General features: G+C 46.2%; 1 protein-coding gene across 3 annotated transcripts in view; it reads right to left on the bottom strand.

Annotated features, from left to right (window-relative positions):
- NAALADL2 (N-acetylated alpha-linked acidic dipeptidase like 2) overlaps positions 1-18,651 on the bottom strand; it is a 1,083,795-nt gene that overhangs the window by 40,675 nt on the left and 1,024,469 nt on the right. For all 3 annotated transcript variants that reach the window (XM_090052131.1, XM_090052132.1, XM_090052130.1), the window contains one exon: positions 5,247-5,445. In XM_090052131.1, the coding sequence (XP_089908257.1) occupies positions 5,247-5,445 (199 nt within the window). The remainder of the gene's footprint in view (positions 1-5,246; positions 5,446-18,651) is intronic.

Below are 18,651 nucleotides of genomic sequence, written 5' to 3'. Positions count from 1 at the left end.
CTAAAGAAAACCAAACTACATTTAAATACTTACCCTACCTCTACAGAAAATGCTCAATTTTATAATGCCTTCCTCCACCCACCCATAAAGTTTAACCTACTAACAGACTGACAAATTGTAGTCATCTTCCACCTGACAATCTTCCTGGCAAGAAGGTTACTTTGTGTAACTACTGGCAGACCTAACCGTTGAAGTGCCAGAATAAAGGAGAGTGCATCTCTCAAGATGCGTTCACATCGCTTTTCTTTCATCAAAACCGAGGGTTGGGCAGAGAGGATCAATTCTCTTCTCAGGGGTATGGCCATATTACATCCTTCCAGCCATCCCAACTAAATCATTTGCTATTCAGTACAAGGACACCTAACATGATGAACATTTCATGGACTTCCATTTCACTGTTGTGAATTCCAGGTAAGCTACTTTCTCTTGGTTTTAATAAGGTTGGCTTCTGCTGAGCTACAGCTTTCTACAATGACAAGAGATATCATTTGAATGTGTTGGGGTTTTTTGTCATGGAATAATAATCTAATTCTGAGTAAGGAGACTCAAAAGGCTTACGTTTAGGCCATGTAAGATGTTCAGTTTCTACTGGAAGAATTGCCATTCTACCAGTAGAAACCAAAAGTGCAAACACTCAAGCTTTTTCTCCTGGAGCAAAAATGGCCACTCTGGGAGAAAAATAATCCAGCAACAACCAGGGAGTACTTGCTACTAGCAGAGTTTCTTCTTGGAGACAACATTTGCACTCTCCTCTGACATAACTCCTCCTGGGGATCAGGAGCTGGTGGAAAGGCTCCAATGCCTTCCAGGGGTCATGCCACCTTGGAGAAGCCATGACAGGGCAGCCCTGCCCACCTTTCCTGTAGACCAGGAGGGAAGGGGTGGAGTAGCAGCTGCAGATTAAATATCTGGAAACATCCCACCACTGGAAATGAATGTTTGTACATGGTCTTACAAGGCCTATTTCCACTCCATAGCTAGGGAAATCATCAAGTACTTTGTTCCACCATCTCTCCATTTCTAGTAGAAGGTTACTGCATACTAGACCCTTTTTTTTGTCTTTCTTTAAGGTGTGGATCAGATGCTTGCATCACCTGGGCATCTCTCACCTAATCTGTCCTCTACCACTGCAGGAACCTCAGATATTGGGGCAACTTGGCTTCCCCTGCTGTGTTCGTGTGGTGTATAACCATTAAATTGGGAGATGCTTTAAATTAACAAAGCTTATTGGGTCAATGCACGGCATGTGAACAAAACGTAGTGGCCTAGAAGATACAGAAGATCACACTAGCTGACTTAATGGTTGAAGTCTGTGCAATGTAAGAAAAACTATGGAACACAGCAAAAACAAAGATAAAACAAAACTAACCAGTACCCAGAAATACCATTCCAAAACATCTGCATCTCTTAATCACGACAAAATACTTCATGAAGTACACGACGTTTCTAATTTGTATATGCATATCTGGTTAATTATAACATTGGGGAAACGTTTCAATTCAGATTAGGATATTTGTCCAATATTTTGGACAAAAACTTGGGATGGCATTAATTTTTCTGGCTCCTCTTCTCCTCCCCTTATCTGGACTTCATTTTTTCCCTCAAAATGTCTCTTTCCTTCTTTTTCTCTGAGCTAAACAAGCCCTTCAAATGAAAGCCATCTGTTCTTTGTGCAAGTGAAGTATTAGAAAACATGGCTGAAAATTCTTGCAAACTGTAGTCCTGAACTATGGCAATGAAAATACCCATTTCTCTGCTGTTAGAGTATTACAGGAGTGCATACAGGACCTGACTGAATTTGAGGCCCTACTGTGTTAAATATAAATGCATAGTAACTGTTGTAAGCCAGACAGCTTACAGTTTATACAGCCATGGCACAGAAAGGAAGCATAATTATTCCCATTTTACAGGTAGGAAATTGGGATACAGAAAGATTATAAGACTAGCCCAAGAAGTTTGTACAAGAAGTTTGTGGGCAGAGACTTCCCAAGCCCCATCCAGTCCCTTTTACACAAAGCCACCCCTTCTTTTCAAGCTTTGCTGCTAAAGGAGAAAAATACAATGGAGGTTCAAAGACATGAGGATTAAGTATAAAAATAAGCCTGCCAGCAGTGACTGAGAAGCAATGCCTGAACTTTGTCAAGCATCTTGATTGAGGTTGAGAATATGAGCCCAAATGAATATACAGGAAGCAATCATTTTTTCATGAGGAATATGTGCTTTATTGTGCACACATATTCTTCCTTCAGCAGACTGTAAATTACAGTATTTATGGAATCTTAATGAACTAAACACAGTTGGAGCCTGAAGGTCAAGGCTGCAAACCGCATCCTAAATTTCTGTTTACAGATGAAGTACAGTATTTATTGCGGCACTGTTTGTGCTGCTATAGTTAAAGGTCTGCCAGCGTTTCCATTATAAACCACTATTTCAGGGGTTTATAACTCGCTCATCAATCTTTACACCGGGATGAAACATGGCGTTCAAGGTCTTGGCTTTGGGAACACTTTTTTTGTTTTGGTTTCTTTACCAAATTTTTAAAAAATCTGTGCGCTAAGTTTTAAAGGTATGAAAACAATAGCATATCTATTGTTTCACATATTTCATTTTACTAAAACAGTAATTTTACTGTTCTGTAGCTTTCAAAGTAATATTGAGACCTGTCTACTATTTAAATAATAATTACAACAGTTGCACAATTGTTTAAGCAAAGATCTGTCCTGCCGGAAATGTTAATAAAACAACCCCACCTACAGACGTATCGGTGGGTTAACTGCCTTTACGTTTTCTACTCCCAAAATGACTTAGTGGGTTGCAAGTCAGTGATTTCCAAAGGTCCCAGATAATATTTGCTTAGTTATAAAGTTAGGAAAACAATCTTAATGCTACGCTCCTGGGATATGAGAGTGAATTAGATCCTTTCATGTAATAAAGGGTATGTCCTCACAGCAAAATGAAATCATGATTCTAGCATGTACTAGCATCTTAATTTTAATCTATTGGCACAGATAAAACAGGACTGAAGATGCAACAGATAGGTTTTAGGGCATGCTACCAAACAAGGCACATATCCAGGCTCCCTGGAAGACTTGTTCGCTGGTTGACAGCACATCCTAAAAGCCTATGCCATTGCCTCTTCCCAGTTTCCCAGTGGAGCTCTGTATTGCTGAGACCAGACTGCTTATAATGCCCGAGCTACCTCATGCAAAGCAAGCCCGAGTAACTCTACACTATAGACATATTCTTAAGTGAACCCAGGTGTGAATAAAGATCACAAGAATGGGGCCAACTGTTTCATTCTTACACTGCAGCACATGAGAAGAGGGAAAGAGGTGCTGGGGGGAAGAATTAATTCTTTTCAAGGAACTAACTGAAGTTGCCGATGAAGAGAACCACATACCTTTGTTGTACTCTGCTGTATATGTTACGGAGAATACATTCAAGCAAAGGAAAAGACTGAAATGAGTCAACATGGAAGAAGGAAGCTGTATCCAAAGTGTTGCCACAGAACATCAAGCATTTTCATGGTCTGCTTTCAAAAATTCTCATGCCCAATTTAATGAAACCACTAGGGAATAAGCTGCAGGATTTTCTCCGAGTTACCTGCTTCGTCATTCCGAGTAACGTGTCCTGTCTGTACTTAGGAGAGCAGAAATACTGCTTAGACCATTTTCTGTAGACTAGAGAAAGGCAAAGAGCAAAAGGAAAGCGCAACATTTACATTGCTCCCATAAGCAGGCAATTATGAAAGGAACACGTGATAAGCATTACAAGGATATGAAAATGAAAAGGATGTAGCTTCGCATGACAAAAAGTGTTTCCCACTATCCCGAATGTGGTGTTTTCCATTTTGTAAAGCAAAAATAAGTACATATACGCTGCAGTCTCATTGTGTCAGACTAGATAGTACGCCCCTGTGGCACAAATGCAACTGGCAATTCATTTTATCTGGCTTATGCCATTTTCTGATTGCCTTGAGAAGTCAGAGCAACTCAAAGTAACCGCAGAATATTCCTGACGCTGGTCCACTAAGTCTTATTCAATTGCTCTTTGGTGAATATCTTCCTTCACAGCGTAACAACCACTGGAGCAGTGAGGCAGGATGTTCCCACCCCAAATTTCACTCTTTTGTTCATGGCTGTATTTGCACCAATGTTCCCTCCACAACTTTCTTTTCTGCAGTGACATGTTTTGAACCACTTCCACAGCTTGGACCAGTTTCCCCCTCCCTGTGTTCCCGACGTCCTTATGCCCGCCGAGCCCCACCCCGAGGGTACAAACCAAAGCCTACAGATCTCCACATCTTGCAGCGGTTCAAGGGACAATAATGTTTTCCTTTGAGAGAACTACAAAAGAATATGATAATACTTGATTACTACTGACTAGGCCTTCAAATCTACATCTGTGGGTTAGAAAAGTGCTCAGAACTGTTTTAGAACTAATGGAACAGCAAAATGGTTTCCTTTGACCAAACACATTTTGTTATCTAATGAGAGCCATAAATGTTTCCAACGGCCAAGTTAGCTTTGAAATACACAGTGAGACATACGAAAGCACACGCTTTTTTCTCAAGAAGCTGAAAGGTAGATTGCTCAAGACATTTCAAGCTACACACTTCAATGTACTCTAGGAAACAAACCTTCCCAGGCAAAAGGAGGCAAACATTTTGCCTTAAAAGTTCTTTTCTATCTCAGGTTTCTATGAGGATAAGTTAGGTTCAGGCAAATTAATGCCTTAACATGCAGTCCGAGGGGCCACCTTTGTTCGGCTGAAAACGTCTGAAGAGGGCAAAGAAAAAATGCCTTATTAATGCAGATCTGATGCAACACAAAGCTGGATCTTCAGTAACGCAGTGTTATTGAAGGGGTTTTAAGTTTTTTAATAAAACACAGAGGAGCATGTCAAATGCAATTAGATTTCAAAATATTTTTTTTCTTTTTGAAAGCTTATTTTACCATCTAACATAAGTATCTGTCATGCTGAGCTGCTATCCCACAGTACATCTTGTTAGCAGTGATGTCATGACAGAAATGTTACAACACTGCATTCTAATCACCTTGCGCATTGGTATGAATTTAAAATTTTCTGCTGAAAGGATAATTTTTCTTTTTAAAGAAAAAATTAGCTTTTATCTTGGATTCTCACAGAGATTTTTAAGAGCGGTGTGACAGTTTTGAAAGCCACGCAATGTGAGACTACCATTTGAATTGATTAAAAACGAATGGGAAACATATTGAACATCTTACCTGTAAAATCCTGGAGGCGCTTGTTGAACTAAGAAGTTTTTCTCCAGGCTCTGCAACACATCATTAAGCATTCTGACTCGGATGGGCGCTCTCTCCTTGGGATCATTAGCTGGACGCATCTCATCTGACTGGAACAATTCTGCACTGTCCCTCAGACTTGAAGCCATTGCCAATAACTGATGAGTATCTAACTGGCCACCTAAGAATAGAGAAAAGTACATGCAGACAAACAATTGAGAGGCAATTATTTATGACTATTGTCTAAAAATAACAAATCCTTTTGAACAAAAAGGCAATACTGTTGTCTTTATCAGGGCCCAAGCCATGCCTGGTAGAATGACACCTGGGATCAATGTGGCCCAGACGTTATTTCAAGTTTATTGTGTTTTTGCACAAGTACAAACTTGTGATCTCTTGAGACTTCACAAACTAAAGAGAGTTGGACCTGGATAGCAGTTGGGTAGAAACTCCCCAGAGAAATCTCAGAGTTTACTAGAAAGTAGTAGTTAACTATCAGTAACTGGAACTTTTCCCCTGAGACAGTACTTTTTGATATCACAGTGACAGCAGCTTCTCTTCATAAAATCTTAATGCAGAGCTTACCTGAATTCTGTCTATCACCCTACAATGCCAAGAACGCAGAGAGAGTGTAAGGGGTGATCATATGTACTCACTGAGTATAAATTCATTTCCATGGCTTTAAGCCAAATGAACACAACTTAAATGGACACTGGGCATGTGTACACGTACAGTTGCTGTGGCACCAATTTACTCTTGAGTAAATTACTTGCAAGTAAAGGGTGCCAGGCAAGCATCTACACGTGCAGGGAAGCAGGAGCAAATTCACTGCCAATCTGCTCCTGCTTCCTGGGGCCCTGCAATGGGCCTCTGCCACCACTGGGGGGAGCTCCAGGCTCTGGCTGCAGCTGCCACCAGCTGGCAACCCTCTTCAAAAGCCAGCCCTGCTTGCTGCTCTCTGGCCAGCCACTTCCCTGGCCAGAAGAAGTATGCCTAGCGCAGGAACGATATGTAGCAGTGCTCTCCTTCCCACCTGTGCCTCCTTGTACTTTGGCGGATCCAGCCCCTGACCACGGCAGAGACAACAAGCACCCCATGCTCCTGATGGCTGCCATGCTAGCCCGGCTGGCTTGCTGTGCTGACCACTGGCCATCTCGTCCCTTCTAGCTCCCCCACATGCAGCGACGGCCTGCCTGCTTGCTGCAAGCTGTCCCAAGGCTCTCGCCACGCACCTGCTACCTTGACCCCACCCACCTGGGTGGACCCCAGCAGGGACACCAGTGACGGACTCCAAGATGCCACCACTGGGGCCACCGTTGCCGTCCTGAACCTCCAGCCCTGCCAGGCCAGCCGGAACTAGTGGTAGCATGTGGTCCAGCATACCTGGGACGATGAGCAGTGGCTGGAGGGCTTCTGCATGACACATGCCACCTTTTCGGTCCTCTTGGAGCAGTAGAACACCGGCATGTGGCTGCCCCTACCCATTGACACATGCCTGGTCTTCAGCCTGGTCAAGCTGTTCACATCTACCAGCCTGCAATATGCCAGCAGCCTGTTTAGTGTGGGCATGGTCACCGCCAGGGAGGCTCTCCTGGATGTTTGTGGCATCCTCCAGGATGTGCTCTGCAAGCACAATGCCTTGGCAGTGGTAGCAGGGTTCAGTGTTCTGGGATTCCCCCAGTGCATCAGGGCCCTTCATAGGACTCACATCCTTGTCACCTGCCCACTGCACAGAGACCATCCCTACTACAGCCAGAGGGGCTTTCCCTATATGGTGCTCCAAGCCGCTGTGGACCACCGCAGGGCCTTCACAGCCCCCAGGCAACAGCTCTCGCCGTATCCCAGGGTCGAGGGAGATGACCGCTGCCACGGTGTCTTCTGGTAGATACAGGCCTGGTAGAGAGTGGGCATTTTGCACTGAGGCTGCTGGACCTGCAGTTGGGCACTATTGTGGTCCCACCTCTCCTCATCAGAGACCCTTCCTACCTGCTCCTGCCCTGACTCATGTGGTCCTACACCAGCCACCTAGACCCATACCACCAGCCACCTAGACCCACTTCAACTGCTGCCTGGGCCAGACCTGAACCTTTAGCCGCTTCAAGAGCTGCTGGGCACACCCTTGCCACCCTCCTTGACTTTGACAACCTCACCTGGGTCATCACTGCAGCCTGTGTGATGCATAGCATCTGTGAGCCCCAGGGGGAGTTCTTCTGTGGGGCCTGGGCACAGGAGGTGTGATGCATGGAGGACATCTAGCAGTAGGAGCATCACCTACAGCAGCACCAGTGCCCCTCCACACTGAGGCCCCAAGAGAACTGTGCACCTGCCAGAAGGGGCCAGGGCACCTGGTACAGGAAGCACTGGCTGAGATCCTCCTCCAGCACTTTCAGCTCTTACTCACCTGTACGTCCACCCATGGATCCCACTCCACTCCTCCTGTGCACCCCCCAGCACCATGCTAACTGCAGATATGTCTCATAAGAACAAGCTTTTATTCCCCTCACATCAAACAATGCCCCCAACAAACAGAGCCCCTCCTCATTCCCCAACAGAGTCCTTCCACCACACACCCCACCCACCAACAATAAAACACCTTCTTCCCAGTGAAAACTTTGTACAATGTCCTTTATGTGCCATCCCAGGGTGGGGAGCCATGGGGTGGGGGTACCTAGGTGACACAGCCTAGGGACAGGTGGCCAATACCCCTGCCTTTGGCTGCTCCCAATGAGTGTGGTGGGTGGGGAGGCTCACCCAGGTGAAATGGCAGCTGGCTTTCCCCAAGCACAGGTGGCTAACCCTGCAGCAGCCAGTGTCCAGGCCCAGCAGGGCCAGTGTATGGTCCTGACCCTGCTTCAGGCAGCTCTGGCTCTGTGCCTACAAGGAAGCGGAGCTGTACCTTGGGTACGGTGAATCGGGAGGACTGCCCCATGCCCTGCACTTTAGGGGGCCCCATGGAGCTGGGCAGAGCAGCCGTGACCCCTCCTACAGGGCCCACTTGGAGCTGGTGGCTTAGCCCCATGCTACATAAGAAGCATCTGGCCACTCACCACCCCCTCCCCACACCCGCACAGCTTTGTATGCACTGAAGAACAGCTTGTTCAGGGTGTGTGGAATCTGCTTGGCCCCGGGTGCCAAATTTCATTGCTATGGCACTGCTGTGCCCTGCCTTTTTGGGGGTGCCATGTCCCCATGCAGTGTTAAAGGGGCCCTGCACAGGCTGATTTGCCTCGGGCCCCACATCCCACTAGGGTTGACTTTGAGGGTGAACACTGGGGCTCGGAGGCAGCAGACCTGTGGCTGGGGCCAGGCCAGAGGCTCCTGGCTGTTGGAGGGGGTGCAGAACCTCCTCCTAGGCCCCACTGGAGGCCTGCTACTGGATGGTGGGTGGCTGCCAGGGGACAGGTGAGGCTAGGGTCAGGGGCCAGGCAACAAGCAGCATGAAGGCAACACCAGGGTCAGGCATGCATCGGGACCAGAAGAGTGTCTAGCAACCAGCAGTCATTATCTCTGGCCTGCACTACCTGGTCCATGATGGCATTCTATTCCTGCAGGACATCCACCCACTTGCATTCCAGGACTGGGAGCTGTGCCCAGAACTCCCAGTCTGCCCAGTCCGCCCAGCCCTATGCTTCCTCGTACTGGTCCCATGCCTCCTTGTGGGTGACATCCTCCATCTGCCACCTATATTCTCGCAGGCTACATCCTCCACCCACCACCTGTCCTGGTGGGCCAGGTCCTCCACCTGCCAGGCCCAAACATCCCCTAGCTGATCCTCTGACACCACGACCAGTGGTCCAGGAGGAGGGTCCTGTCCCGAGTTCTTCTATGGCAGGTCTGGTGCATCTGGCTGTGGGCAGTGGTGACCCTGAGGCTGCATTCTGGATGCCATGGGTGGCCTCTCCACTGTCTACAGCTGCAGGCTATGCAGAGCCATGAGACAGAAGCTGTTTGTGAGAGTTTGCAACATTTCAGAAATAAGTTCTGTATCAGGGGCTGTGCCCTGCCAGGCCTCAGATCAGGGGTCAGGCATGCACAGGTAAGCAGGGACCATGGTAAGTTGGCCTGGCAGGCTTGGGCCCAGGCAGTTGCTGGCTGAGCCCTGCATCCCTGATTGTTTCCCTGGGGCTGGCAGGCCGCTGAATGCTGGCTGCAGGCAGCCTGCCTACCCCAACCCCTTCCAAGGGTGGAACAGGCCAAGCTCCTGGCAGCTCCTGCTGCTGTGGCTCCAGAACCTGCTCCCCCCACCCCGCATCTCCTTCTGCAGGCTAACCACTCTCTGCTGTACTACCACCCAGCCCACAGCATCCAGGCTTAGGGGCTTTGGGGCTCCCAGGTGACTGGGACGAGAAGCTGCCTGTGGTTCCACACTCCCAGAAGGAGACCTCTCTGGGGAAGCACCATAAGGCCAGCTTCCCCTATACCACCGCTGCTTCCCAAGTGTGTCCCTGCTGCGCGTGCCCTGGGCGGCGCACGAGGAGCTGTTTGTGTGGACCAAGAAGTACCTGACCCACTATGCCCTGCTGCTGCTGCTGGCCATGGTGCCCTGGGCGCACCTGGTACAGGACCCTGAGCTATGACAGCACAGGGAGCAAGCCCTGTCACTTCCTGAAGGACTACTCATGGCTGAGCTACATGTCCCTGCCCACCACAGCTGAAGAAGATATTGCCACCAGCATTGGCACATTCCTTGGTGTGTGAAAGGCCCATGTCCACCTACCTGCAGGGGCATGGGCTGATCACAGTTCGGCACTCTCTCCCACTTCCCTGTGTGCTGTGGAGGAGGAACTGGGGATAGGGGAGTGCAGGCAGGCTGTGGGGGGGAGGGGCAGGGGGCACAGCTGGGGTCAGGGCCAGGGGTAGGGAAAGCTGGACAGCCTCAGAGTGGGGCTTACCATGTGGCCAGAACAGGGGTTGCTGGTGGCCCTGGATGTTCACAGCTGTTGGTGATGGCATGTGGTTTCAGGCAGTGTCTTCAGATGGTGGGGCACAGCAGGTAGGCATCTGGGCAGGGGCCCTCCCAGGGAGGAGATGGTGCTGCTGGTAGCTGGCGGTGTCATGGCTGGCCACACCTCTTGGAGAGAGCTGGGGCCATGGACCTGGTGTGGCAGGCTCTGGCCTGGGCTCCCCGAGCTGCTGGTGGGTGGGGAGGGAATACAGCCATGGAGCTTGGTAGGACGGACTGCTGGATGCCCAAAGGGGTCTCTCTCGGTGATATGTCACTAGAGGTGCCAAGCTGGAGTGAGAGCTCTAGCAGGCTGCCTGTACTTCTATAGAAAGTGTGGTTGTGACCTGGGTTTCAGGGCATGAATATGTCTGTTAGTTACTGCATAAAGAGCATGGACTTCTGGGCACTCCCCAACCAATAACTGTGGTCAGTGATACAAACTCACTGTGCCCACTAGGCCTTGATTTTTATGCAGCACTGCTAGACTAACTGGTCATGCCCATACTCCCACATCCAGGCTGACAATCCCTCATAGACATGGGCATTGGAGCACCAGCCCCACTTGAATGGGCACTGCACCACCACCTCACCCTGCAGTGCTATGAAGTCGCCAGTCTCTTCTTCTGACAGTTGGGGCCCTTGGTGGTGGGCACAGGTGTGGGCACTGCCGTGGATGAGGAGGACACCATTGTGGGTCATGCTCTGGCTCTCTAGACCCCTGTGTGGCTGTCCCTGTGCTGCTGGGCCTGGAGAGCTACCTGCAGCGCCCAATGCAGGGGCCCGGCATGGGACTGGTTACTGCGTGGCAGGGGCAATGCCCAGCAGCACCTGCAAGTTCAGTGGTGGGCTGCAGGCAGGTGAAGCCTGCCCCGGCAGCCAGAAGCTGCCTGCAGCTGAGCCTGCAGGGTTGGCAGGCTTAGCTAGAGCCTGCAGCAGCTTGGAGCCTGCAGGCCTGGACGGCACAGGCCTGGCAACCACCTGGCAGTGCTGTGCCAGGCCGCAGCGCTGGGGTACAGGCAGACTAGGGTAGCTGGCCTGTGGCTTTCCCAGGAGGACACAAGGACCTAGAGTGGCCTCAGGCTCCCTAGCGGTGTGCCCAAGGGCTCTGAGTGCCAGCAGGCTTTTAAGGGCCTGAGGCAGGGGCTGCCATAGAGGCAGCACAACCCTGGGGCAGGAGAAGCTCTCAGCCTGGAGCCCTGGGGCTAGCCCCAGGCCTCCCCCTAGTGGCAGGGCTGACCTGGGAGCAAACTTACTCCAGGGTTCCATCTACATGTGCATGACTGCACAATAAGTAATAGTGCAAAAATTTCCTACCTGTACTTGCAGGCAGCAAATGATTAGGGGTTTTCACTGCGCAGTAAGCATGCACATGTGTAGACACGCACGCTTACTGCTCAGTAAACTTACTACTGTGCAGTTAAGCATCTCATGCAGACATGCCCATTTAAATGTTAACTCTGCTGAACTGGTGTTTGTTGGACTATGCAGCATATTCCCACCTGCGGTGCTGGTAAAGGGTCTGTTCTTTTTTCCCGGTGCTTGCAAAGATTCCATTAAGGTTAACAGAATTTACACATGCGGCAGAAAATGGACTTCTGTTCAGATCCTAATGCCAAAAGCAACTTGAAAGACAACAGAAATACCTCTGCAAGGTTCTTATAAGGACCTGGTCAACTCACCCTATCAATGACAGGGAAAGAGAACAGTAAGTGAGATAAGCCTCAAACTTTTACATTCAGATTTGATCCAGGGCTTTAGAAGTTTACCTATCAGTAGCTTAAAATTCACTCTTCAAATACATTAGAACCTAAGATTGTTCCTCCTGGGCATGGGAAGAATAGATGTCTTCAAGCAGCAAGTTAAACACATAGCAGCATTTCCTGGTCAGCAAACGTAAGCAAATATCAGAACCAATTAGTTAATAAAGCCACAGAAACTTTCTTCCCGTGACATGCACCAGTGATATTAGAAAGGAAGTGTGTGTAAACATGATGGACATGCTAGAGAGTAAAGCTGCAGAATTCAGAAACCTCCCTGGACTGCCTTTCTCCCCCTGGCTCTGAAAAAGGTACTTACTATTGGATATAGCTCACCAAGAAAATTATAGATCTCACACACCCTCCTCAGAGTCTTTTGACTGCTGCACCCTGGAGTAATCTAAAATGCAACATTCTGTGGAGATAATCAGATCTGCTGATATATTGAGATGGATTTCAACAAAGGAAGACTTTTGGGAACAAAGAAAAGTGAGAGAGGGCAGGTTAGGTTTGGTTTCGGATAAGATTTTTCAGAAGTTCCTGAAAGAGAGCTCTCCAAAGATAACTGATAGACACTAAGCTTGAAATACAGCACTTGAAATATAGTATGAGCTTACTACTATGTAACTCAAAGACTCATTACATTAAGTTGAAATTTCAGGAAAATATGCATTCAAGTTATATAGGCAAAATCAAATATTTTTGGAAAAAATATCTATTATCAAAGCTCATCTTCAACTGATGTTGGATCCCACCACTAGTGCATACAAAGTTGCAGATTTTAGCTCAGGTATTAGTTTTTGGCTTTTCCTACATTTCAGCTACGTTTCATAAGGCTCAGAGCACATCTGACTATTGATAGTCCTAAAAAAAAAACAACTGACAGTGTAATCTCTCTATAAACTCTGACAATTAATGGAAGAAATGCAATCATCTAATGTCAGAATTGCAAAGTAACAGAAGTCTAATATTTATGCCAATATGTTTTTCATAAAATCTTTTACTTTACTCAGTACTCTTGTCTTTCTGCTAATAAACATCAGCAGCCAGCCAGAACTTATTGCTGTGAAAATGAAAAAGGAAAGGAAATATATGCTTTGACCTAGATTTCCATGATAGTGTCTCCTGCTGTTTTGAATGTAAAAGATGTCTGACAATTTGGGACATGCAGTTTCAAGTGACTTCTTAAATGAGCTTCACAGAATTGGCGTGTCATTCCTGTTTCCACAAATCCCATAGAAGTGTTTTGATTTTATTCTTAGATCATAACATTCAGTACGGTTTTTTTAATGCAAAAATCTTACCAGAAAACAATAAACTTAGTTAGGGTTTAGCACCGATAGTAGGCTTGAATAACCCCACAATCTCATTATGGTCCAGTGAGAATATCTAAGAAATAAAAAATGTTCCCTATGAAATACACCTGATGGCTTTGAACCACTGACTGAGAGAAGGGATGAAAGAAAAGGTAAATCTGTGGTTAAAACAATTTTGAAAAATTCTGAGCTAGGCAGTGGGTGCAAATGCTAAAGGCTAGCTTGCGACATACATAGCCAATCTATTAGAAGTTCTCCTCTTTTTGTACCAATACTGGTCTGGCCACTCTATCTTCACATCTCCTGCTGGAGTGCACAAAAGAAGCAGTGAAAACACAAGGGGAGTAGGAATTATGAGAGTTGTCTTGTGCACCGGCCTGTATTTTATGTTGTTGAAGGTAACCAGAGTCCAAAGCAGATTGTTACATAAGATTATGAAGAGCAGACTGAATTAGTTCAAACAAAACAGGCCTGATACCATTCAAAGACTGCGTCGAGATAACAACTGATAAAGAAAGAAGAATGGGATTAGAAATACAGAGACCAAAAATAGCAACTTCGGCTGCTTTTCACTGCAATACTGCTGGTCTCCACTGTCTTAATTCTCAGGATTTTTCTGAGCAGACCAGGCCAGAGACAGGGAACAAAGCATTTCACTTCAACTGGCATTAGCTAAACTCTGAACATACCTTGGGATGTAAGACTAGGGCTCCTGATCTTGCATCCACACCTATATGTCACTTTCTTTCCCTTCTTTATGGCTAGGGACAGATATTCAAAAAGCCGGAGCCTGAATTGATTCAACCTTTGCAGGTTAGTCTAACCTGCCTAGGTCGAACTGGTTTGTAACAGTACAGACATCCCTTATGGACTGAGGAAATGTGGGTACATGCCTGCAACTGCTCAGGCCAGTAGCCGGGAGATGCCAGAGTGTGCCTTCGGCTGCAGGAAAGCTATGCTGAGGGGGCATGGCCAGCCCGGGCAGCAGCCTGGCCTGAACTTCCCGGAGAGGGGTTTAATTCCTTGCTCCCTGTCCCACCACCATGGACCCAAGCCAGGTCTGCGAGGCACTCCCCCTTCACTGCTGCAGCGGTGGATTGGCATGGCCCCTGAGGCAGAGGAGGCAGAGAGTGGGGTAGGAGCGTTGTGACAAGGGATAGGGAGAATTAAACCCTTCTCTGGCCTGTCCGCCACCCTTACCTGTCCCTGCTTGGCTGGGGAGCGGAGGGGTGGGGCCAGCCCTGCTCTGCTGGAGCACGGAGGCCAGCCAAGGGGGCATGCCAGGATGCTGGGGGACTCTGGCTTAAGTTAAACCAGGGGTCTGGGACAGATATTACACCAACTGGTTTGAGCTCAATCAGTTAAGTCTGATACTACATTTAACCAGGTTTACCTCAAACTGGTTTTGGCCATTTTGAAACCAGTTTATGTGCACTGAATGTCTTGTTCTGTTACAGGTTTAAACCAGTTTCTGATCACTTATACCGGTTTGTGTGTAATGCCTGTCCCTAGTCTATTTTTCCTCTTTTCTACCCTTCATCTCTTGCTTTCTGTCTAAACAAAAGCCTGGTTTGGATGACCAATAATATGTATAATATTGCTGTGATCTTGTGACCAAAGAAAAAGCCAGACAAGACAATAATGCATTGCAGAAGCTCAGTGTTGGTAGGAGTTTGCCTGGTTAGCAGCTGCATGCTGTGTCTGTAGTTCTCCAGTAAGGAGACTGAAAATAGTAAGAACTAGAGACAAAAGCTGTATTTTCTATTTTTGCTTTTCCTGCTTTCCCCTTTTATGTGCATTTGCTTTGATTTCTCTTCAAGGAAATGTAATTAGATTCCAGACCATCTCTTTTTTTCAAAAAAGGACAGTTATCACCATCTAAAATGTTCTCTTCCTGTAAAAACCGCACAGTTAGAGACAAAGGGAATAACGGAACACTGTTGAGACAAACACTGTCATATATACATTGTTACATTGTAATATATACATTGTTAATACTTCAAATATTCTTCTTTTCCCCTGGAATATTTAATAAAAGTTAAATAAGTTTTCATGGTGACTCTTGCCATAGCATGAAGGGGACTCAGTTTTCTGGATGCAAAACTCTGGTCTACATTTAACTGTTTAGTTTTGTACAATATTGCTCTTTGACCCTCTGGGTCCCTTTATTCCATTCAAGATAACAGACCAGGCCCTACCCATACAAGCAAAAGTACAATTATCAAATGCTGATAGAAGATAAGGAGTGATACACTGCAAATATTATCTCTGCCTCGGGACACCATTTAATATTCCATGTACAGTTATTGCATTATGCATAGGGACCTATCAAATTCATGGCAGAAGCTGGCTATGTAGCAGCTCCCTTAATCTTGAAGGTTCCCCAACATGACTTCCCCCTCTCCTCCAGCTGATTGGCAGAGAAGCCCCGCTGCTCATTCCTGATTGGCAGGGAGGCAAAAACTGTAGTTTTAAATATGGTACCATTTTTGCCTCGTGGCCAGTCAGCACCAAAGAACAGGGCCACTGGGACCCCTCAGCCAATCAGCAAAGTGTGGCGATGACACTGCAGGGGAACCTACAAAATTAAAGGAGCTGCTGTGCAGCACACTTCTGCCATGAATTTGGTAGGTTCCTAATTATGCATACATGGTTATGGCAGTTTTGGTGATAAGGAAAGTTTAAAACTTTCTCCATTAGAAATTCTTTTTTTTTGGTTAGTTTTACCAGCAGTGTTTCATAGACCAAACAACATGCATTATTTAAAATTGTCACTCCAAACAGAAAATAAATGATTATGAATCCCAACAGTGAGTGTGGGCTTAAGGGACAAGTATATCCTTCTGCACTTTGAAACACAGCTATGTAGGCTATATAAAAATATAAAACTAGGAAAATGCCAGTGCTGTTTTTTTCTGTAAATATGACATTGTCCTCTAACTCATTATATTTTGATAGGTAGTCATTAAATCATCCACTAAAACTGCATTCATTTTATAAAGCTAGCAAATAGTCTCTTTCTTTCATAGTCTTTTACAAGGCTCTAAGTATTTATGGATACTGTGAGCAAAAGGAACTAAGGACATTCTTTTAAGGGCACAGCAGATATACTATCATAATCCACTGGACTTCACTGACATATACTGACAGGCAGAAGTGTGATTTATGATTGATGCTGAAACACAGATGCTGAAATTGGAGGGGCAGATTATTCTGAAGAAAAAGATGCATTAACTAATATCATCTTATACATCTTGTGGCACAACTCTGGAGGGAAGGGAAAAAAACCCCCCTCACAAGTGTTATTTCACTCCAGGGAAAACAACAGCACTTTATTATTCTATATTTCCTATTTGTTGTGCTGGCCTCTCCGCTATGAATCATGATGAATGATCCAAACTAGTTATTTAGTTGTTAAATGAATAAAACTGCAGGTACAAGAAAGGGACTGGGGAACTTGCATGCTGTTGATCACTGAATTATACAGCTGGCTTTCATTACACATGCTATATGTAACTGGATTATATTAAAAAATAGCTTCCACCAGATGGATATTTGTTCTATACAGCAGGATTGAATGCAATAACATTTCTCTGTGTAATCAATTGCTCTTATAAAAAAAGTACGGCTGGATGTTTAACATTTATAAAGTCTGTTTCTGCCTCCTGGCAGTAATATGCTTGCCCAGCACAACTTAAAGGAAGACTGATTTGTCATAACCAAAACAGCAGAAGGTTCTCCACTTCATATATAGTCCTGCATTTCTCTGAGACAGAGGAAGACAGTCGATTTGACCTATGACTGGGAGAGGGGTATTATTATGCACATATGAAAATTTTTCTCTCTTTGGAATGGAGACAGATCCAGGATGACCAGCAACAGCAGCAGAACCTCAGGATGACAAAAGAAATCTTTTCTTTCTTTTCTAGAAATCTGTGCGTAGCTCACCCCATAACTACAACATGGATAAAAGCATTGCCAATACTGTTTGGAGGCTTGGCACTCCCAACTGCTGCCATCTAGAAAAAAACAAGTGGGTCCTGGAAGAGCAACTGTTTGGGTTTGTGCTGATACAGGTTTCTAATAGTACTATGAATATGCTGCTGCACCGTGTCATAAAGCTTGATACCACACAGGAATCTAGTTACAGCCCTGCATGGATAGGGTCCCAAACCTGCTTAATGGGATACCAGTGCCTATCCTGAGCCTATTCTTCCCTCCCCACACCAAGCCAAAGACCTTCTCCACAGGGTGGAGTGCCTCTCCATGGTGCTGAAAGGTCTGACTGATCACTGTGATGTTCTCTGGGGTGGACTGGAAGGTCCATGATGGTTCAGAAGAACTCAGGCCCGTTTACTAAAAGGAGCAGCAAAAGTGCTGTTTCTTAGTCTGATACATAACCACAGCTGCTTGCCAGTGTGCCACTGGCATTTTCCTTTCCACCATCATATGCTTCTTTTCTAACATCATGCCCTCCAGCTCAGTCCTTTGTTCACTGCTTTAAGAAACCCACCTCCCACAATTCTGCCTTGATGGACTTCTGCTAGCATGCATTCATTGGTACCTGGGATAGATTCTCTCTTATCTTTTTCCATCACAGATTTGGCCTTTTTTCATAGCATAACTGGAGCTGGATCAGTACGGTTTTCCATTCCATCATCCTTTGAGATTTCAAAATTTTCCCCATTCCAAGTGAGGATGAAACCTAGATCTTTTGAAGTTTTTGACAAAAGCCCAAGAGAGAATCACCTACCCCAACATGAATAGTTTGGCAGTTTGGACATACAAAAGATTCAGAGAAGGGACTTTAATTTGGGTCTCATTTATCCTAAGTATGCTATCATCCAGGTTAGCTGGTATTCTTGGGTAGGCCTCACTCAATGTCATCTGTTAGAGCTATTCCAAGAATTAAATATGCAGAGAGGCAGACAGACACTACAGCTCACTGGGTAGCACTGACCAAAGATGGAGAGAAGTATCTGGTCCAGTAACTATTTAACTGTTAGGTTAAATCCATTGCATCATTCTTTGGCATAGCAGTTGACATACTTGCTAAAGTATAGTCCAGGTCCACAGAATACAGGTAAGTAGTGGTAGTATTACTACTATAGGTACTGTTCTGGTCCTTTGTCCTTAGCTATTCCTGTCAGTACTAGGACCAGGTCCAGGACAACCCCTCCCTCCCCCTATTTCTAGTAAATGTCTTACAGAGCTTTCCAAAGAAGACAATCAAGTCTAAGACCTCTGCATGGGCCTACCCAGAAGTACAGACAGTCCTGGGGTAATGTGACTATTGGAGTGTGAATCCAATACTATCTTAAAAAGTACTACCTGGATCTCACCATTGCCCACCAGAATTTAATGGAAAG

This window comes from Crocodylus siamensis, chromosome 6 (assembly GCF_052110815.1).
Source record: "Crocodylus siamensis isolate JL-2025a chromosome 6, ASM5211081v1, whole genome shotgun sequence".
In the NCBI taxonomy this organism is placed as follows: domain Eukaryota; kingdom Metazoa; phylum Chordata; order Crocodylia; family Crocodylidae; genus Crocodylus; species Crocodylus siamensis.
The sequence above is the reverse complement of the archived record's forward strand: the minus strand, read 5'-3'. Positions and strand labels throughout refer to the sequence as shown.